Source organism: Triticum aestivum, chromosome 3B, assembly GCF_018294505.1.
Source record: "Triticum aestivum cultivar Chinese Spring chromosome 3B, IWGSC CS RefSeq v2.1, whole genome shotgun sequence".
NCBI lineage: Eukaryota > Viridiplantae > Streptophyta > Magnoliopsida > Poales > Poaceae > Triticum > Triticum aestivum.
The window spans coordinates 710,682,959-710,701,655 of NC_057801.1; the positions used below are offsets into that span (position 1 = coordinate 710,682,959).

At 41.3% G+C, this 18,697-nt stretch overlaps 2 protein-coding genes across 2 annotated transcripts; both read left to right on the plus strand.

The window, feature by feature from the left end:
- The first annotated feature begins 1,006 nt into the window (after window positions 1-1,006).
- Window positions 1,007-7,319, plus strand: LOC543447 (obg-like ATPase 1). Its single transcript, XM_044495502.1, has 12 exons — window positions 1,007-1,237; window positions 2,027-2,194; window positions 2,289-2,412; window positions 2,785-2,876; window positions 2,968-3,066; window positions 3,221-3,334; window positions 4,558-4,622; window positions 5,564-5,680; window positions 5,882-5,957; window positions 6,424-6,516; window positions 6,742-6,792; window positions 6,904-7,319. Exons 1-12 carry the CDS (start codon window positions 1,151-1,153, stop codon window positions 7,000-7,002), a joined length of 1,185 nt encoding a protein of 394 aa, XP_044351437.1. The 5' UTR covers window positions 1,007-1,150; the 3' UTR covers window positions 7,003-7,319.
- A 1,792-nt stretch (window positions 7,320-9,111) lies between these two features.
- On the plus strand, window positions 9,112-15,296 carry LOC123071926 (obg-like ATPase 1). The gene is made up of 12 exons (XM_044495503.1): window positions 9,112-9,319; window positions 10,047-10,214; window positions 10,290-10,413; window positions 10,758-10,849; window positions 10,935-11,033; window positions 11,185-11,298; window positions 12,437-12,501; window positions 13,488-13,604; window positions 13,735-13,810; window positions 14,263-14,355; window positions 14,765-14,815; window positions 14,913-15,296. Exons 1-12 carry the CDS (start codon window positions 9,233-9,235, stop codon window positions 15,009-15,011), a joined length of 1,185 nt encoding a protein of 394 aa, XP_044351438.1. The 5' UTR covers window positions 9,112-9,232; the 3' UTR covers window positions 15,012-15,296.
- Window positions 15,297-18,697: the final 3,401 nt, after the last annotated feature.

Below are 18,697 nucleotides of genomic sequence, written 5' to 3' on the forward strand. Positions count from 1 at the left end.
GCGTTGTTGCGAGGGAGGCTTTGATTAATACCATATGTCCTGCACTCCTTTACTTTACTTTCTTGTTATCTATCTTGCTTAGTTACTTTTTGTTAGTTGTTTTTTGTTTTTTCACTTTCCAAAAAATTCAAAAAACACACACAAATATTTAAATTCTAGCAAGAAGTTAGTTTGTTTTAGGCTTGAAATCATGTCTACTTCTGCTCAAAACACCAAACTTTGTGGATTTACAAGTAGTAATAACGATGATTTCATTAACAAACCTATTGCTCCACTAGTCACTAGTGCCGAGTCTTACAAAATTAAGCCTGCTTTGTTGAACTTGGTAACGACTAATGAAAGATTAATTATATGGTTCTTATAATGAAGACGTTGCTTCTCACTTAAACAATTATGTTGAGCTCCATGATATCCAAAATATAAAAAAGTGAAAGCCGATATTGTCAAGTTAAAACTTTTTTCAGCCAAAAATGGATGTTAGGTGAAGATGGGGTAAGTTCTGCACGACAATTGGCTCTGGCACGACTACATTTTGATTATGCGGCAGCAGGTTTAACACTCCAAATAAGTAGCAGTTGGGGCCAAAAATTGGGGCTACCCAAAAGAATTTTGCATCATGTGGAGCCCTGTTTCTGACCCAAAGTGTCCTAAAACGATGGTTTTTGCGCTTGTGTCTGTACTGATGCTAAAAAAAATGCTTCTTTTTATCATTGTTGGATGACCCTCTTTGTCTTCCCGCGTCCCCACGTGCCGCCACGTGTCAGGTCAGCACCTTGTCATGCCAGCCCTAAAAGGGTCGTGTCGTGCCCGACCTTAAATTAATGCTCGGCTTTTGGGTTCGACCTTGTTCCATGGCAGGCCGAAGACCAGCCCGACCCTTTTAATCGCGTGCCGTGCCCGTCACATGTCGGGCTGAAATTCCGAGCCCATGGGCCGGCCCGCGAGGCACAACCCATATGGCCAGGTTTGAGCCCATCCTACACGTGATAAACCCGTATCCCCCGTTCTTCTCAGCTCGCTGCAACTACCACTTCCCACCAAAAACCCTAGCCGTCCAGCCCACATCTCTCTCCCTCTCTCTCCCACACACGCTAGCCCATCCCCAGATTCCTCCCCAGCACACCACCTCGCCGCAGCGGAGCCGAGCCCCATGCCGCCCAAGGCATCGAAGAAAGACGCCGAGCCGGCGGAGCGCCCCATCCTCGGCCGCTTCTCCTCCCACCTCAAGATCGGAATCGTACGCTCCCCTCTTCTCCCCCCCTCCCGCGGATTCCCCACCTTCTCCCGCGTTCTAGCGAGTGCTCGCAGGGGTTTCATCGTTGCTTACTTGGTGGGTGCGGTGGCGGTGGCGGTTGATCGGATCGACAGGAGAGCATGTGATGTCCCTGTTGCGGTCGGCTTAGTGTAATAGGGCTTTGGAGTTCTCTTGGTCCGCGCTGGCGAAGTTCGGAATCGCTTGTGGCTAGCTCGTGGCTTGTAACCTGGTGCAGATCTCATGGATTCCATGATTTTGTTGTTCTAGTTTATACGTTTCGGGGGGGCGCATGGTGCGAGTTGGGGAAACATATCGCGGGAACTGTTCTAGTGTCGGATCTGTACCCCAATTCAGGCTCAGAATGCGCCCCATTAACTTCACTACTTCTAGAATAGATCTCTTTGCTGTCTCTGTGTAACATATGAAATGTTATCCCTGCTTAAATCTTAAGTCGCTACATGCTAATAGGAGCAGGACGAATTGTAGTTTTGTCTATGTAATTCAGTCTGCTTGGGCACCACCATTAGCATGTTACTATGCACTAGTAGTACTATTGAACAAGTTTCATGAGTTGCCACTACCGCACTTCTCTAGTTGCATGATGATGTTTAACAGTACTTGCCCGTGTATCCTTTATTCGATCTCAGATTTCATTATAAATCATAATGGACTACTCTTCTGTTGAATGTTGATTGGCGCACTACTTGTTCTGCTGTAGCCAAGTAGAGGAATAAGAGGAGATATGAAGTTTACTACTGATGTTTCATGCAGGTGGGGTTACCCAATGTTGGCAAATCAACTTTCTTCAACATAGTAACAAAGTTGTCCATCCCGGCTGAGAACTTCCCATTCTGTACCATTGAACCAAATGAGGCACGGGTACATGTTCCGGACGAACGATTTGACTATCTTTGCCAACTTTTCAAGCCAAAGAGTGAGGTTTGTTTCTTTTCTCTGCTTTACACTTCTACAGTAATCTGCAGCTTCTTGGCTTATGTTTCAGATTTATATTTACTCTTGTTATTCTCTTTAGGTGGCTGCATATCTGGAAATCAATGACATAGCTGGGCTTGTTAGAGGAGCAAGTGCAGGGGAGGGTCTGGGCAATGCCTTCTTATCCCATATACGTGCTGTTGATGGAATCTTTCATGTCTTGAGTATGTCTCTATTGTAAAATGTTTATGATTCAACTACTGAATTATGCTTCTTAATAAAGTTCCCTTGGCTATTCTTATCTGTATTATATACTGTATGTTAAAAGTGAAAATTTTGGATATCTTGGTGGAGATCTAACTGAGAAGACTAAATGTTGGCATTGCAAATATTGGCAATACCAAGACTTGCCAAATATTGGCAACTTTATGTTTGATAGACAAGAAAACTTGGTAACCAACTAATCAGTAATCAATATTTGGCACAATGCCAAACATTGGCATGCCAATTTTTGGCACCAAACCAGTTACGCTCTAGGTTTTAATGTGATAGAATCTTTTGCTGTATCTGTAACTGATAGTGTGGTATGGTTTTAGGAGCATTTGAAGACACGGAAATCACTCATATTGATGATACAGTTGATCCTGTTCGTGATTTGGAAACTATTAGTCAAGAACTGAGGCTCAAGGTTTCGTTTGAGTTTTGCTTGATTTGTTCGTCAACTTAAACAACTGTTAACCTAGCTGTAACAAGGTTTTCTGTTGCACTTCCTTCTGTAGGATATAGAGTTTGTGCAGGCTAAAATTGATGACCTTGAGAAGTCAATGAAGAGGAGCAATGACAAGCAACTTAAGATAGACCATGAATTATGTCAGAGGGTAGGGCATGTTTTACAGCTCTGCTGTTTTGCACTTTTGTTTCATTTCTATCAATCAGTTAGATCTCATGAACAATTGGAATTTCTTTACTGGTATATCGTTCTTTATTCGGTAGATCGATCGGTAATTTAGTTTCAACTTTCCCTTATAACAGGTCATGGCACATCTCCAAGACGGGAAAGACGTACGTTTAGGAGAATGGAAAGCTGCTGAAATTGAGATCTTGAATGCCTTTCAGCTGCTTACTGCGAAGCCAGTTGTTTATTTGGTAATTTTTACTTATTTGGATTGGAAGAATGGTATCATCTGATTAATATGTACAGGCTTTGTTGCTTGAACTTTTTATTAGCAATGACATCATTTGATTAATTATAGTTACATGCTTGTTGCTTGAACTTCTTTACCAGCATGGCCATCTAGAATTTAGTATTTCCCCATATTTAATGCGGAATTTCAACCAATGTGATGTTTCTTAGGGTTCAATCAATGTGACATTAACCCAGCTTTGCTTGTTTTGTCTGTTTTGTTATTGCTGTCTGTCTACTTCTGCTTTCCAACATTTATTTTAAAACATTACAGAACTGACGTGCGACTGGTAATCGATCTGCCATACTCTTGGTATTTGTATAATTAGCAAGAAGTGCATGCTCCGTAGACAATTAACTGATTTTAGTCTGATCACTGGAAACATAACTACAAAAACTATTGCATGCTTCTTGGTATTGCATTAGAGTGGGGGAGCCTTTATAGTTCCACATGCCAATTGTATTCCACTGTAAGGCACTGCAATTCTGTACTCCCTCCTTTCCTAAATATAAGTCTTTTTAGAGATTCAACGCGGACTACATACGGAGCAAAATGAGTGAATCTGCACTCTAAAATATGTCTATATACATCATATGTAGTCCTTATTGAAATCTCTAAAAGGACTTATATTTAGGAACGGAGGGAGTAATAGTTGAAGCAATTGTTAAAGTTGCACCTCCATGCGTGAGCAAGAACCAAAGTATGCAAAGAGGTGCCAAAATCCCAAGATATATGATGTTTCCATATGGATTCTTCATTCTTCCCTTTTTTGGGTTCAAAAGCCACATCAGGATCCCTAATAGGAATATAGGGATGGTGTGCTGTAGAAAGGGCTTGTGAAGATTAGACATTACTCACCGGTTGGCGATGGAAATGAAATGGGATGCATTAATCCTACTTGGAGAACCTACTGATTTACGCGTTATATGATGGTACATATACCTGCTGTGCATGCATCACTTGAAACTAAATTTATATTAGCAGCAAGAGGAAATATGTCTTTGATGTCTGGAATTATCCCACGTTCAGCTTGAGTAATCATGCGAAATGGACATTAATCGCTCTGCTAACTTTAGCTCATTTACTGGTTAATCCTTTGATTTGACCTTACTTCTGTCAGTAGTTGAAACAGAAATTCACCTTTTCTTTATAGGGCTTCTAAGTCTAGTATGTTATTTTGTGCAGGTGAACATGAGTAAAAAGGACTACCTGAGGAAAAAGAACAAGTTTCTACCAAAGATACATGCTTGGTATTGTTTCTACCCCAAGTCTAATGGCTATAGCAGATGAACTCATGCTATACAGAATGCAGTTCAAACTGCGAATGCCGATTTTCTGTGGAACTTCTGTTTATGTACAGTCTAATTGATGTAGCAGGATAGGTCATTTTGAAGCTAGATCGTTTCAAGTTTCCATCATTATATCTTGTTGTATATGATATTTGTTCCAACTTTGCTTGTTGAGTACATAAGCTATCTGATTTAACACATTGGGTTTATTATTTAAAAATTGTTGTCACAGAGAGAACCAATGTTTACGCTTGGACTTGGTGATTTCTGTATTTGAGGGTAGAATATCACACAATTTGTTGATCGCTTACATATGAATACCAGCAAATGTCATTGGCAGTGAGTCAGGTCCCAGTGGTATGTGTCAGCACTCGGCGCTAAGGAGTACTGTCAGCACTAAGCAGGAGTTTCTATTCACGTGAACTATACCCACTTGAACAAGATAAGGACAGTAGGTCTTTTAGTTACAAAGTATATCTGTTTAGTTAGGAAAGGAGATCAGTTTAGTTTGGAAGATAAATATATCGTTTTGATTAGGAAAGTTGTGATATATGCTTTCAGCATCAATTGAAGTCTTTCCTATAATAGGGGCACGACCATATCAATTAAGCATTGAACGAGAGGTTCGGTGAAGATCTGATCACCACCCTCAAACTTCCCTCCCTCACCGCTCGTACTCACCGTCTCAGTCCTAGAACCGACCCACCATGATACTGATTGTATTTTCTGAAGTATGCTATAGGCTCTTGTCCGCAGTAAGAAATTGATATGTAGTTCATATGGTTGTGATTTTGATTAAGTCTGATGATTTTGTGTTTGATTAGCATAAACTTAATATGCATAATTTCCTACAAGAAGGGGGTATTGGAATATTAGCTAATACCTAACTATTTCTTATTCAGGGTGAAAGAACACGGTGGTGAGACTATTATTCCTTTCAGCTGTGCCTTCGAACAGAAACTAGTGGATATGCCAGAAGATGAAGCTGCTAAATATTGCGCCGAAAACCAGACAGCAAGGCAAGTCATGTAGCATAATTTTGGCTGAGTTGATTACCACAATTAAGATACTACTTTTGTACCGAAATATAAGACGTTTTTGTAGTCTAAACTAGCAATCAAGTTTATTTATTTATAACATGCATTGCATCTTCTCTTTGCATATTGCTCAACTTTTTCTGTTTAATTTATTTATACTAAATCTTTCACCAATGTGAACAGTTTGATCCCCAAAATCATCAAGACTGGTTTTGCAGCAATTCATCTCATATACTTCTTCACAGCTGGTCACGACGAGGTACATTTTATATGTTTACATTGTGCTTACTTTGTACCAGTAATATGTGTTGTATAAGCCACATTTTACTTCATTTTGCTAAAATGGTGGTACTACATCAGCCTGTTACATTTTTGGCGTGCAAAATTCACATGCTTGTTTGTTTATACATTATCAGTCTTTATTGGTTATTGCCTCTGCTCCAAAATAAGGGGCACAATCAAACTTCTAACTTCCACAATCAATATGTAAAGAATTTAATGAGATTTGACAAATGGAAATAATATCATTTTTTTCGTAATTCTGTTTTTTACTAACACATCAATAATAATGGTCAAAATTGCATCTTGTTGGCTGGTTATGTTCTAATCGGGGAGGAATGTATTAGGTTGTTCAGATGTCTGTTCGTGTTTGAAGTTTCAAGTAGGAGTTTCTGAATACATTTGACAATTTTCTGCTAGCTTATAAGCTTGAATTCTCCTTTCAGGTGAAGTGCTGGCAGATCAGACGTCAATCTAAAGCTCCGCAAGCTGCTGGTGCAATTCACACTGATTTTGAAAGAGGCTTCATATGTGCTGAGGTAGAGTCCTTTCTGAAATAGCTAGACACAATTCCTTTATTTGGAATAAATTGAACTTTAGTTGACAGTGTAGTTAATTGTTGCTGTTCTTACTATTTGCATTTTGTAGTTAATTGTTGCATGTTTTTCTGAAAAAATCTCGATGTTTACTGAAGCTTCTTTCATTATGTTAACTTGATGTATTCCTTGATAATTCTTATATATAAATCTACTCTTTTTGATCAGGTAATGAAGTTTGAAGATCTAAAAGAGCTGGGCAGTGAATCTGCTGTCAAGGTGTGCACAAACTCGTCTATGCTAGATGATTTGTATCATCAGTTGCCTTACTTTTGATCTTTAAACTCAATGTTATGAGTTACGCAACCGTTTGGCATTGATGGATTGTAGGCTGCTGGGAAGTACAGGCAGGAAGGGAAGACGTACGTGGTGCAGGATGGAGACATCATCTTCTTCAAGTTCAATGTTTCTGGAGGCGGAAAGAAGTGATGAATTCATCACAGGGTCGTGTATTTTAGCATTTTTGGGTTCACTTGCAAGTAGCCAGGTACTATCAGTACTGATTGCAGACTGCGGGGAGACTATAAGCACCAACTGGAAGGGATGAAAAATATAATTTTTCATTCGTGAGCTAGAACTGCTCTGCTCTATCGGAAAACTGGAAGTTGTAACGGTGTGACTGGACAACTTTGTCGTAATTAGGATGCAAAGTTCTTTGTTATGCAATTCTACCGTTGTTGCATGTGTAGCTCCATAATTCTTACTGATACTTTACAAAGAAAATTACTTTAATTACTTTTTGGATATATTGCCTCTTAAATTGATTTGAGTACCTCTCCATCCATGAGAGGAAAAAGAGACAAAATCACATGCCTGCACTGATTAAATGTGGCGCTCAAGAGAAACATATCTTAGGGTTCATAATATCTTAGTATTGAGCTCTAAATTTTAGTTGGTGCGCATTGTTTTTTTTATAGTAAATCTTCATGAACGTTCATCAAGTTTATTAAAAAGAGTATCCATGTCTGCAATATCAAAGACTATTTTTGATTCAAATAATTTAAGTTCTAGGTTTGTCACAAGTCAAACTTGTTTTAGTTTGACCAAGTCTATCGAAACATATATTAACATGTAGAACACCAAGTTAGTCTCATGAGATCATATTTCAATATTATCAGTATTTGGTGTTGTAAATCATATTTTTCTAGAGTTGCTCAAACTAAAGCAAGTTTGACTTATGACAAATCTATGACTTTGATTGTTTTGGAACGAGAGACCATATGAAAATATATTGATAAATCTTATGGTATTGATTAGGTATTCTAGATGTTGATAACTTTTTCTACGAACTTGCTCAAACCTTGCAAGTTTTGGCATTGAAGAAAAAAAAATATCTAGTACTCACTATATTTTGGGACAGAGTCTTGCCCCAAAAAAATATATCCCAACAATGACTTTTGAAGTGTATGAGACCTTCACGAGTTCTTCTATAAGAAAACAGCTAACCATCTTTCCCTGCAATCCCCACCTCCTCCCCTCATCCCTATCGAAGGAGGCCTCCGGGTTAAGTCCGGTTGGCTATGCACCGCGGTGGTTCGACGACCTCCATGGCGGTGTCTCCCGCAGGTGGCAGCTGCGACAACTTTGTCGACGAACTCCATAGCTCCGCCCCGACTGCTCTTTCCCTGCGAGACGGGGTGGGGGTGGCGCCCCCTTTTTCCCTCTCTCTAGAGGTCATTCCCGCGTAGGTCGTCCGCGTGGCTGCAGGCGCGGTGCAACAAGCGGTGGGACGCTAGATCTGGTCGGTCTCATGCAAATCCGGTTCGCTGGAGTCTGCTGGGCCGGTTTTTGGCTGGCGATGAGGTTTGTGGTGGCTCCTGCATGGTCATGACGCGAGTGTGTGGGCTAGTGGAGGTGTGATGCATGGGTATCTGGTGTTAGGCGGTGCTCCCGGTGAACTTGCCGAGCTCTTGCCGACCGGCGACGTCGACGTCCGTGGGCGTCATTTCACCTCCTTGGAGGCGCCCATGTGGAGTTCATCTCCGACAGGGGTGGACCCAGGATTGGGCTAAGCCCCGGGCCCTAGGCCAGCTACAATGCATCTACAGTGACGCTACCAGTGCCATTCATGCTATACTGAAGGAAGTGTGTATTCCTCACGCCCAGGCCCCCCCCCCCCCCCCCCCCCCCCCCCCCGGCCTGGGTCCTGGGATCCGCCACTGATCTCCGACACACCCTCAGATTCAGTTCTTTAGGTAAAATCCTAAGGGCCAGTTGGGTCGGGTCACGATGTTGGCATCGTCGCTTCCCTCTTCAGAGCATCGTCTTGAGAGACCTCTCGATTCCCTTTCACGCCCTTCATGTGCTAGACGCTCACGACAATGCGGTCGGTAGGTGTCCCTCCGACGATGTGGCTGGTTGTCGCGGCTTCGCGTGCAACGGTGGCGGCTTCGGGTGAGTTGCGATTGAGTTTGGTAGTCGGTTTTATTCGGCGTGTTTAAGGGGTCACCGTGCCTCACTCGTTCTTTCTGAAGTCAGATCTGCTGAGGTGGGCCTTCGCGGTGACGATGGCACGAGATGGGTAGTCCGTTCCGGCGCTTGTTCGGCACAGGCCCAGCTCTTTCATGCTCGTTGACAGAGTAGAAGCTGCTTGGTCTGACTGGTTGCATAGGCGGGTTCCTCCCCAGCACACCCCGCCGCCGCAGCGGAGCCGAGCCCGATGCCGCCCAAGGCGTCGAAGAAGGACGGCGAGCCGGCGGAGCGCCCCATCCTCGGCCGCTTCTCCTCGCACCTCAAGATCGGAATCGTACGCCCCCCTCTTCTTCCCCCCCTCCCGCGGATTCCCCACGTTCTGTCGCGTTAGGGAGTGCTCGCAGGGGTTTCATGGCTGCGTTACTTGTCCCTGTTGCGGTTGGCTTTGTGTAATAGGGCTTTGGAGTTCGCTTGGTCCGCACCGGCGAAGTTCGGAATCGCTGGTGGTTAGCTCGTGGCTTGTAACCTGGTGCGGGTCTCATGGATTCCGTGATTTTGTTGTTCAAGTTTATATGTTTCAGTGGGCCGCATGGTGGCTAGTTGGGGAAACATATTGTGGGAACTGTTCTAGTGTCGGATCTGTATCCCAAGTCAGGCTCAAAATGCGCTCCGTTTACTTGACTACTTCTAGAATAGATCTCTTTGCTCTCTGTGAAATAGTAACATATGAAATGTTATCCCTGCTTAAATCTGAGTCGCTACATGCTAGTAGGAGTAGGACGCGTTATAGTTTTATGTATGTAACTCGGTTTGCTTGGACACAATTGTCATGTTACTATGGACTGCTGTTCAACAAGCTTCATGAGTTGCCACTGCAGAACTTCTAGTTGCTTTGATGGTGTTTGACAGTACTTGCCTTATATTCTCTATTCAGTATCGGATTTTATAAATCATAATGGACTACTCTTCTGTTGAGTGTTAATTGGCGCATCACTTTCTCTGCTGTAGCCAAGTAGAGTAATACGAGGAGATACGCTGTTTACTATTGATGTTTCATGCAGGTTGGGTTACCCAATGTTGGCAAATCAACTTTCTTCAACATAGTAACAAAGTTGTCCATCCCAGCTGAGAACTTCCCATTCTGTACCATTGAACCAAATGAGGCACGGGTACATGTTCCGGATGAGCGATTTGACTATCTTTGCCAACTTTTCAAGCCAAAGAGTGAGGTTTGTTTCTTTTCTCTGCTTTACACTTCTAGGCTTATGTTTCAGATGTATAGTGACTCTTGTTATTCTCTGCAGGTGGCTGCATATCTGGAAATCAACGACATAGCCGGGCTTGTTAGAGGAGCAAGTGCAGGGGAGGGTCTGGGCAATGCCTTCTTATCCCATATACGTGCTGTTGATGGAATCTTTCATGTCTTGAGTATGTCTCTATTGTAAAATGTTTATAATTCAACTATTGTATTATGCTTCTTAATAAAGTTCCCTTGGTTATGTTTTGAGTATATGTTAAAAGTGATAAATTTTGGATGTCTTGCTGGAGACCTAAATGAGAAGACTAGCCAAATGTTGGCATTGCCAAACATTGGCAATACCAAGACTTGCCAAATATTGGCAACTTTATGTTTCATAGACAAGAAAAACTTGGTAACCCACCAATTAGTGGCCAATATGCCAATTTTTGGCACCAAACCAATTACGCGCTAGGTGTTCATGTATTAGAATCTTTTGCTGTATCTGTAACTGATAGTATGGTATGATTTTTAGGAGCATTTGAAGACACGGAAATCACCCATATTGATGATACAGTTGATCCTGTTCGTGATTTGGAAACTATTACTCAAGAACTGAGGCTCAAGGTTTCGTTTGAGTTCTGCTTGATTTGTTTGTCAACTTAACCAGTTGTTAACCTAGTTGTAACAAGGTTCTGTTGCATTTCTGTAGGATATAGAGTTTGTGCAGGCTAAAATTGATGACCTTGAGAAGGCAATGAAGAGGAGCAATGACAAGCAACTTAAGATAGACCATGAATTATGTCAGAGGGTAGGGCATGTTTTACAGCTCTGCAGTTTTGCACTTTTGCTTCATTTCTATCAATCAGTTAGATCTCATGAACTATTGAAATTTAGTTTCAACTTTTGTCGGTAGATTAATGATTAATCGGTAATTTAGTTTCAACTTTCCCTTATAACAGATCATGACACATCTTCAAGACGGGAAAGACCTACGTTTAGGAGAATGGAAAGCTGCTGAAATTGAGATCTTGAATACCTTTCAGCTGCTTACTGCTAAGCCAGTTGTTTATTTGGTAATTTTTACTTATTTGGATTGGAAGAATGGTCTCATTTGATTAATATGTACAGGCTTGTTGTTTGAACTTTTTATTAGCAATGACATCATTTGATTAATTATAGTTACATGCTTGTTGCTTGAACTTCTTTACCAGCATTTCCATCTATAATTTAGTGGCATCCCATATTTTGTCCGGAATTTCAATCAATGTTACATTAACCCAGCTTTGTTTTCCCCTCTGTTTTGTTGTTGCTGTCTGTCTACTTCTGCTTTCCAACATTTATTTTGAGCCATTACAGAACCGACGGGCGACTGGTAATCGATACGCCATACTCTTGGCATTTGTATGATTAGCAATAAGTGCATGCTCTGTAGACAATTAACTGAGTTTTATCTGATCACAGGAAACATAACTAGAAAAAACTATTGCATGCTTCTTGCTATAGCATTAGAATAGGGGAACCTTTTTAGTTCCATATGCCAGTTTATTCCACTCCACTGTAAGGCACTGCAAGTCTGTAATAGTTGAAGCAATTGTTAAAGTTGCACTTCCATGCGTGAGCAAGAACCAAAGCAAAGTATGCAAGAAGTGTCACTAGAGTTTAAGTGAACTAGTGAAGTAAGGAAATCCCAAGATATATGATGTTTCCATATGGATTCTTACTTTTTTTGGACCCAAAAGGCACATCAGGGTCCCTAATAGGAATATAGGGATGGTGTGCTGTAGAAGGGTTTATGAAGATTAGATATTACTTTTCACTTTCATATGATTATTGCTCACCTGTTGAGAGGGAAATGAAATGGGAAGCATAAATTCTCTACTTGAAAAACCTACTGATGTACTCGTTATATGATGGTACATATAACTAATAGCTGCTGCGCATACATCACCTGAAATTATATTTATTTTAGCAGCAAGAGAAAATATCTCTTTGATATCTGGAATTATCCCACGTTCAGCTTGAGTAATCATGCCAAATGGACATTAATCGCTCTGCTATAACTGTAGCTCATTTACTGGGTTAATCCTTAGATTTGACCTAGTTGAAACAGAAAAGCACCTTCTCTTTTATATGGCTTCTAAAAGGCCTAACCATCCTTTTTGAAAGTAAAATGTAGCTGTATTGATTAGTCTAGTATGTTACTTTGTGCAGGTGAACATGAGTGAAAAGGACTACCTGAGAAAAAAGAACAAGTTTCTACCAAAGATACATGCTTGGTACTATTTCTACCCCAAGTCTAATGGCTATAGCAGAATTACAGATAAACTCATGCTATACGGCATGCATTTCAAACTGCGAATGCTAATTTTCTGTGGAACTTCTGTTCATGTACAGCCTAATTGTGTTCATTTTGAAGCTAAATCGTTTCAAGTTCCCACCATTATATCTGGTTGTATATGATATTTGTTCCAACTTGCTTGTTGAGTAGAGCAGCTGTCTGGTTTAAAACACATTGGGTTTATTATTGAAAAAATGTTATCACAGAGAGAGCCAGTGTTTATGCTTGGACTTGTTGATTACTGTATTTGAGGGTAGAATCTCACAAAATTTATGGATCTCTTACATATGAATACCAGCAATTGTCATAGGCAGTGGACCAGGTCCCAGTGGTATGTGTCAGCACTCAGCACTAAGGAGCACTATTCATGTGGACAGTACCCACATGGTATCTGTCAGCACTAAGCAGGAATTACTATTCACGTGAACTGTACCCACTTGAACAAGATAAGTGCAGCAGGTCTACAAAGTAGTATATCTGTTCAGTTAGGAAAAGAGATCAGTTTAGTTAGGAAGGTAAATATATTTGATCTTTACCGAACTTCTTTTAGTTAGGCAGGTATATATATCTGCTATATATACACACACACCACCATATCAATTAAGCATTGAACGAGAAGTTCAGTAAAGATCTAATCACCATCCTCAACCTTCTCACTCTCACCCCTGGTACTCACCGTCTCAGTCCTAGAACCGACCCACCATGATGATACTGAGAAAAACCCATGAGACAAAAGAAGGCCTGATGGTTGTAGGCTCTTGTCCACAGTAAGAAATTGATTATATGAAGTTCATGTGGTTGTGATTTTGATTAAATCTGATTATGTTGTGTTTGATTAGCATAAACCTAATATGCATAATTTCCTATGAGAAGGGGCTATTGCCTATTGGAATATTAGCTAATATCTAACTATTTCTTATTCAGGGTGAAAGAGCATGGTGGTGAAACTATTATTCCTTTCAGCTGTGCCTTCGAACAGAAACTAGTGGATATGCCAGAAGATGAAGCTGCTAAATATTGCACCGAAAACCAAACGACAAGGCAAGCCATAGCTAATTATGGCCGAGTTGATTACCACAATTAAGATAGCAATCAAGTTTATTTATTTGTAACATGCATTACAATTTCTCTCTGCATTTATTTATACTAAATCTTTCACCACTGTGAACAGTTTGATCCCCAAAATCATCAAGACTGGTTTTGCAGCAATTCATCTCATATACTTCTTCACTGCTGGTCACGGCGAGGTACATTTCGTATGTGTACATTGTGGTTACTTTGTGCCAGTACTATGTGTGTTGTGTAAGCCATGTTTTCCTTTATTTTGCTAAAATGGTGGTCCAACAGCTGTCTGTCACAGTTTTGGTGTGGAAAATTCATGTGCTCAGTATTTATTGGTTATTGCCTCTGCTCCAAAATAAGGGGTGCAATCAAGCTTATAACATTCATAATCAGTATGTAAAGAATTTAATGAGATTTGACAAATGAAAATAATATCCTTTTTTTCTTCATAATTCTTTTTTTACTGACATATCAACAATAATGGTCAAAGTTGCATCTTGTTGGCTGTTCATGTTCTAAACGTGGAGGAATATATTAGAGTGTTTAGATGTCTATTCATGTTTTAAGTTTCAAATAGGAGTTTCTGAATACATTTGACAGTTTTCTGCTGGCTTACAAGCTTGAATTCTCTTTTCAGGTGAAGTGCTGGCAGATCAGACGTCAAAGTAAAGCTCCGCAAGCTGCTGGTGCAATTCATACTGATTTTGAAAGAGGCTTCATATGTGCTGAGGTAGAGTCCTTTCTGAAATAGCTAGACACAATTCCTTCATTTGGAATAATTGAACTGTGGCATTCTTTGTTGACAGTGTAGTTTAACTGTTGCTATTCTTACTATTTGCACTTCATTATGCCAAAGTTTTGTCCCCAAGGTACATGATGCTTAGGCATGCTTTTTTTTTTTCTTCAAATCTTGATGTTTACTGAAGCTCCTTTCATTATGTTAACTTGATGTATTTCTGTTTGCGGTGTTCAAAATGATAAACGACATTCCTTTTTTCTCTTTCATAATATTTTGGTACTTTTGCTTTGAAATTGGAAATGCACGCTGTTATGGCCGGTACTATGGCATTGTTTACTTGACTGTATGCACATTTGGAACCTTGATAGTTCATATATATAAATCTACTATTTTTGATCAGGTAATGAAGTTTGAAGATCTAAAAGAGCTGGGCAGTGAATCTGCTGTGAAGGTGTGCAAACACTTGTCTATGTTAGATCTGTATCAGTTGCCTTTTGATCTTTAAACTCAACGTTATGAGTTACGCAACCGTTTGCCATGGATTGCAGGCTGCTGGGAAGTACAGGCAGGAAGGGAAGACGTACGTGGTGCAGGATGGAGACATCATCTTCTTCAAGTTCAATGTTTCTGGAGGCGGAAAGAAGTGATAAATTCATCACAGGGTCGTGTATTTTTGCATTTTTGAGTTCACTTGCTAGTAGCCAGGTACTATCAGTACGGATTGCAGACTGCGGGGAGGCTATATATAAATTTTCATTCGCTCTGCTTTTGAAATTACTCCTCGATGTTATGTGCCAACTGCCAACCGTACGCCTGAACGATGTTTGAGGCCTCTATTAGAAAACTGGAAGTTGTAACTTTGTGACTGGACAAGTTTGTCGTAATTAGGATACAAAGTTCTTTGTTATGCAATTCTACCGTTTTTTGTTGCATGTGTAGTTCCATAATTTTTACGATTGCTTTGATTACTTTTTGGATATATTGTCTCTTAAATTGATTGAGTACCTCTCTGTCCATGAGAGGAAAAAAAGAGACAAAATCACATGCCTCCACTGATTAATTGTGGCGCTTAAGTGAAACATATCTTAGGGTCCATAATATCTTAGTATCGAGCTCTAAATTTTGCTTGGTGCACATTATATTTTTTTAGTCAATCTTCATGAATGTTGATCAAGTTTATTGAAAAACGTATCCATGTCTGCAATATCAAAAACTACTTCCGATTTAGATAATTGAAGTTTTGGGTTTGTCTCAAGTCTAACTTGTTTTAGTTAGACCAACCAACCCCACCAAGCAAGCATTGAGGCTCCTGTCTATTTCTTTTTTCTTGATATACAAATCGTTTTATATTTTGTAGTACGTGCTATTGAGGAATAAAATTTTATTTAAAAATAACACGTCAAATCGCACTTTGTTTTGTGGTATATGACCCTTCATAAAGTGAACAACCAGTACATGCGTTAAATTATCATGTGGGCTGCCTTTCCGTATAAAAATGAGCTCCACCGTGTATCCGCGCGGATGTTGTTGGAAACGAGACCTGAATACGCCCGTCGTGTGTGCATCACTTCTCTTCGTGCACGTGCCCCACCTACGTGTGTGTGTGTGAGAGAGAGAGATACACACCTAAAGAGAGATGGTGTGTGCGTTCATGAGTGTTTTTTTGCGTGATTTCGTAAGTGTACTTGTGTGCGTGAGAGATAGACAGGGAATACATGTCAATTATATCTCAAAAAAGTAACATATGCAATGTGTGTGAAACAGAGACCTAGATATATTTTATATAGAGGGGGCGATCCACGAAAAGAGAGGGGAGGGATCATCGACGTGAGATATCGATAGAATGGAAGAGAGGGATGAAGTATGGGCGCGAGAATGATAGAGAGATAGCAAAATTGTGTGTGCGCAGGTCAAAGATATAGGGTGGCCGCCCTACTGGAAGGTGAGAGGGGAGAGGTGCAGTTTGTGTGTGGCAGGGACCTAACTAGAGCGTTCGACTATCAGAGTGTGTGCTTGTGGGGGGGGGGGGGGAGGTAGAGACCTAACTAGAGAGGTAGAACGACTGATATATGTGTGGAGAAGGAGAGACCTAGCTATGTATCAAGGGAGATCGATCGACATCCATACATATGTTTAGGACAGAAATAAGGTTTGTAGAGAGACAGAGTTAGAGTGCCGGAGGGGTGGTGATGGAGTTGCTTCTCGAAGATGGTGGGAGAGCCCTACTAGACAAACGGAAGGTATGACTACAATATCAATAAGAGAGGGGATGTGTGTCTGTGTGTGCGCGTGCGTGTGAGAGACGGGTCGGGAGGCATGCATGGATGATGAGGGGGGAACAATATGTCTGTGGTAAGCACACCTAACTAGATAGGTAGATCAATCGTCGTGTGTCGGAGAAAGGCAGAGACATAACTAGTGAGGTAGATTGATTGGTGCGTGGGAAAAAAACAGTAATAGTCGACCTAGCAATATGTATAAAGGGAGATCGATCGGTATACATGCATGTGTTAGAGGCAAATAAGGTCCGGACTCCGGAAAGACGGATAGAGAGACAGGGATGCGCCTAGGAGGTCGTGCGAGAGGCCTACTATATAGAGAGGGGGATGAGTGTGTGAGTGTGAGATCGATGAAAAAAGGGACGAGAGTGTGCATGTGTGTGGGACCACATGAGAGATAGGGGGCATGGATGGTGAGAGGAGAAGAGGGAAAGTGTGTGTATGTGGTAGATAGACCTGGCTAGAGAGGTATATCGATTGGTGTTTGTTGAAAAGAAGGAGCCAGGGAGACCTATAGAGACCGTGGAAGAATGACAAAGAAAATTAATAAATGTGCGCAATGGAAAGAATGCCGAGGAAGGGGGAGGGCAAGAAGGGCGTGTGCATGCACAAGAGAAAGTTAGTGCTAGCTACAAAGAGAAGATGATTGTGTGGGTGTAAAAGACTAACAGAGATCATAATTCATTATAAAAGTGGATTCAGATATTTGAATAAGAGATCATAGTGTGTTTAAACCCATGCATGCATGAATATAATGGTGATACATATGGTGTGGTTATGAACATGTTATACTATAAACATATTGTTAGGGCATTTCCCGCCTTAGTGTTGTGGTGATGATGACAACTCACTTTGCGGTCTAATCGTGTGCCAAGTTTCTCAGGTATACTTTGTTTGATACAAGATGCTTAGGCATTCCCTCCCGACGGAAAAGAACGAAGATGATGTTTTCTACGTGTTTATTTCTTTCGTCGTAAGAAACCCATACTATTAAGAGGGATTCCTCATCGGAAGGTATTGGGTGAATCAATGCACGTACACTTTCCATTCCACCCACCATATATCCTTCCGCGAGGAGAAAACTCCCTAGCGGTTGTACAGCCGAGCCAAGCGATTGTACCGCTTGTCCGATACATCCGGTGCAACCATCGCCCCAGGGGTGATACCCCGGGGTTGCTGTTCTCAGGAGGTTTGCCAACGATTGTATCGCTGCCCCCGGGCGGTTGTAACACCTTTGGTTTGGCAAACCCTAAGGAATGTCTTCAAGCGGTTGTACCGGCTGATACGTCTCTGACTTATCTATAATTTATGAAGTATTCATGCCATGTTTACAAAAAATTTATATGGTTTGGTATGATTTGATTAGAAATAACCCAGTCTGACGTTGTTTTCAGCAAAACTAGCGTGGTGTCGTTTTTTGTGCAGAAATAAAAATTCTCGGAATGGGCTGAAAATTTATGGTGATTTCTTATGGACCAAAAGAGAACCCCGAAGCACAAGAGTTGGACCAGAAGAGTCCCGAGGCGACGACAAGCTAGGGGGGTGCGCCATACCCCCGGGAGGGTGCTCCTACCTTGTCGCTGCCTCGTGGACGCCCTTGACGTGAGACCGATGCCAAAAATTCCTATAAATACCAAAACCCCCATAAATAAACCTAGATTGGGAGTTCCGCCGCCGCAAGCCTTTGTAGCCACGAAAAATCAATCTAGGCCCTCTCCGGCACCCTGTCGGAGGGGGCCATCATCACCGGAGGCCATGGAGGAGGATCCTGTAGGGGGGCATCATTGCCATGGAGGCCAAGGACCAGATGGAGAACCTCTCCCCATCTAGGGGGAGGCCATGGAGGAGGATGTTGGAAATATGCCCCAGAGGCAATAATAAAATAGTTATTATTATATTTCCTTGTTCATGATAATTGTCTATTGTTCATATAATTGTATTAACCGGAGACCGTAATACATGTGTGAATACATAGACCACAACATGTCCCTAGTGAGCCTCTAGTTGACTAGCTTGCACTACAAAAAAAGACACATCCGTGACATTTTGGGCCG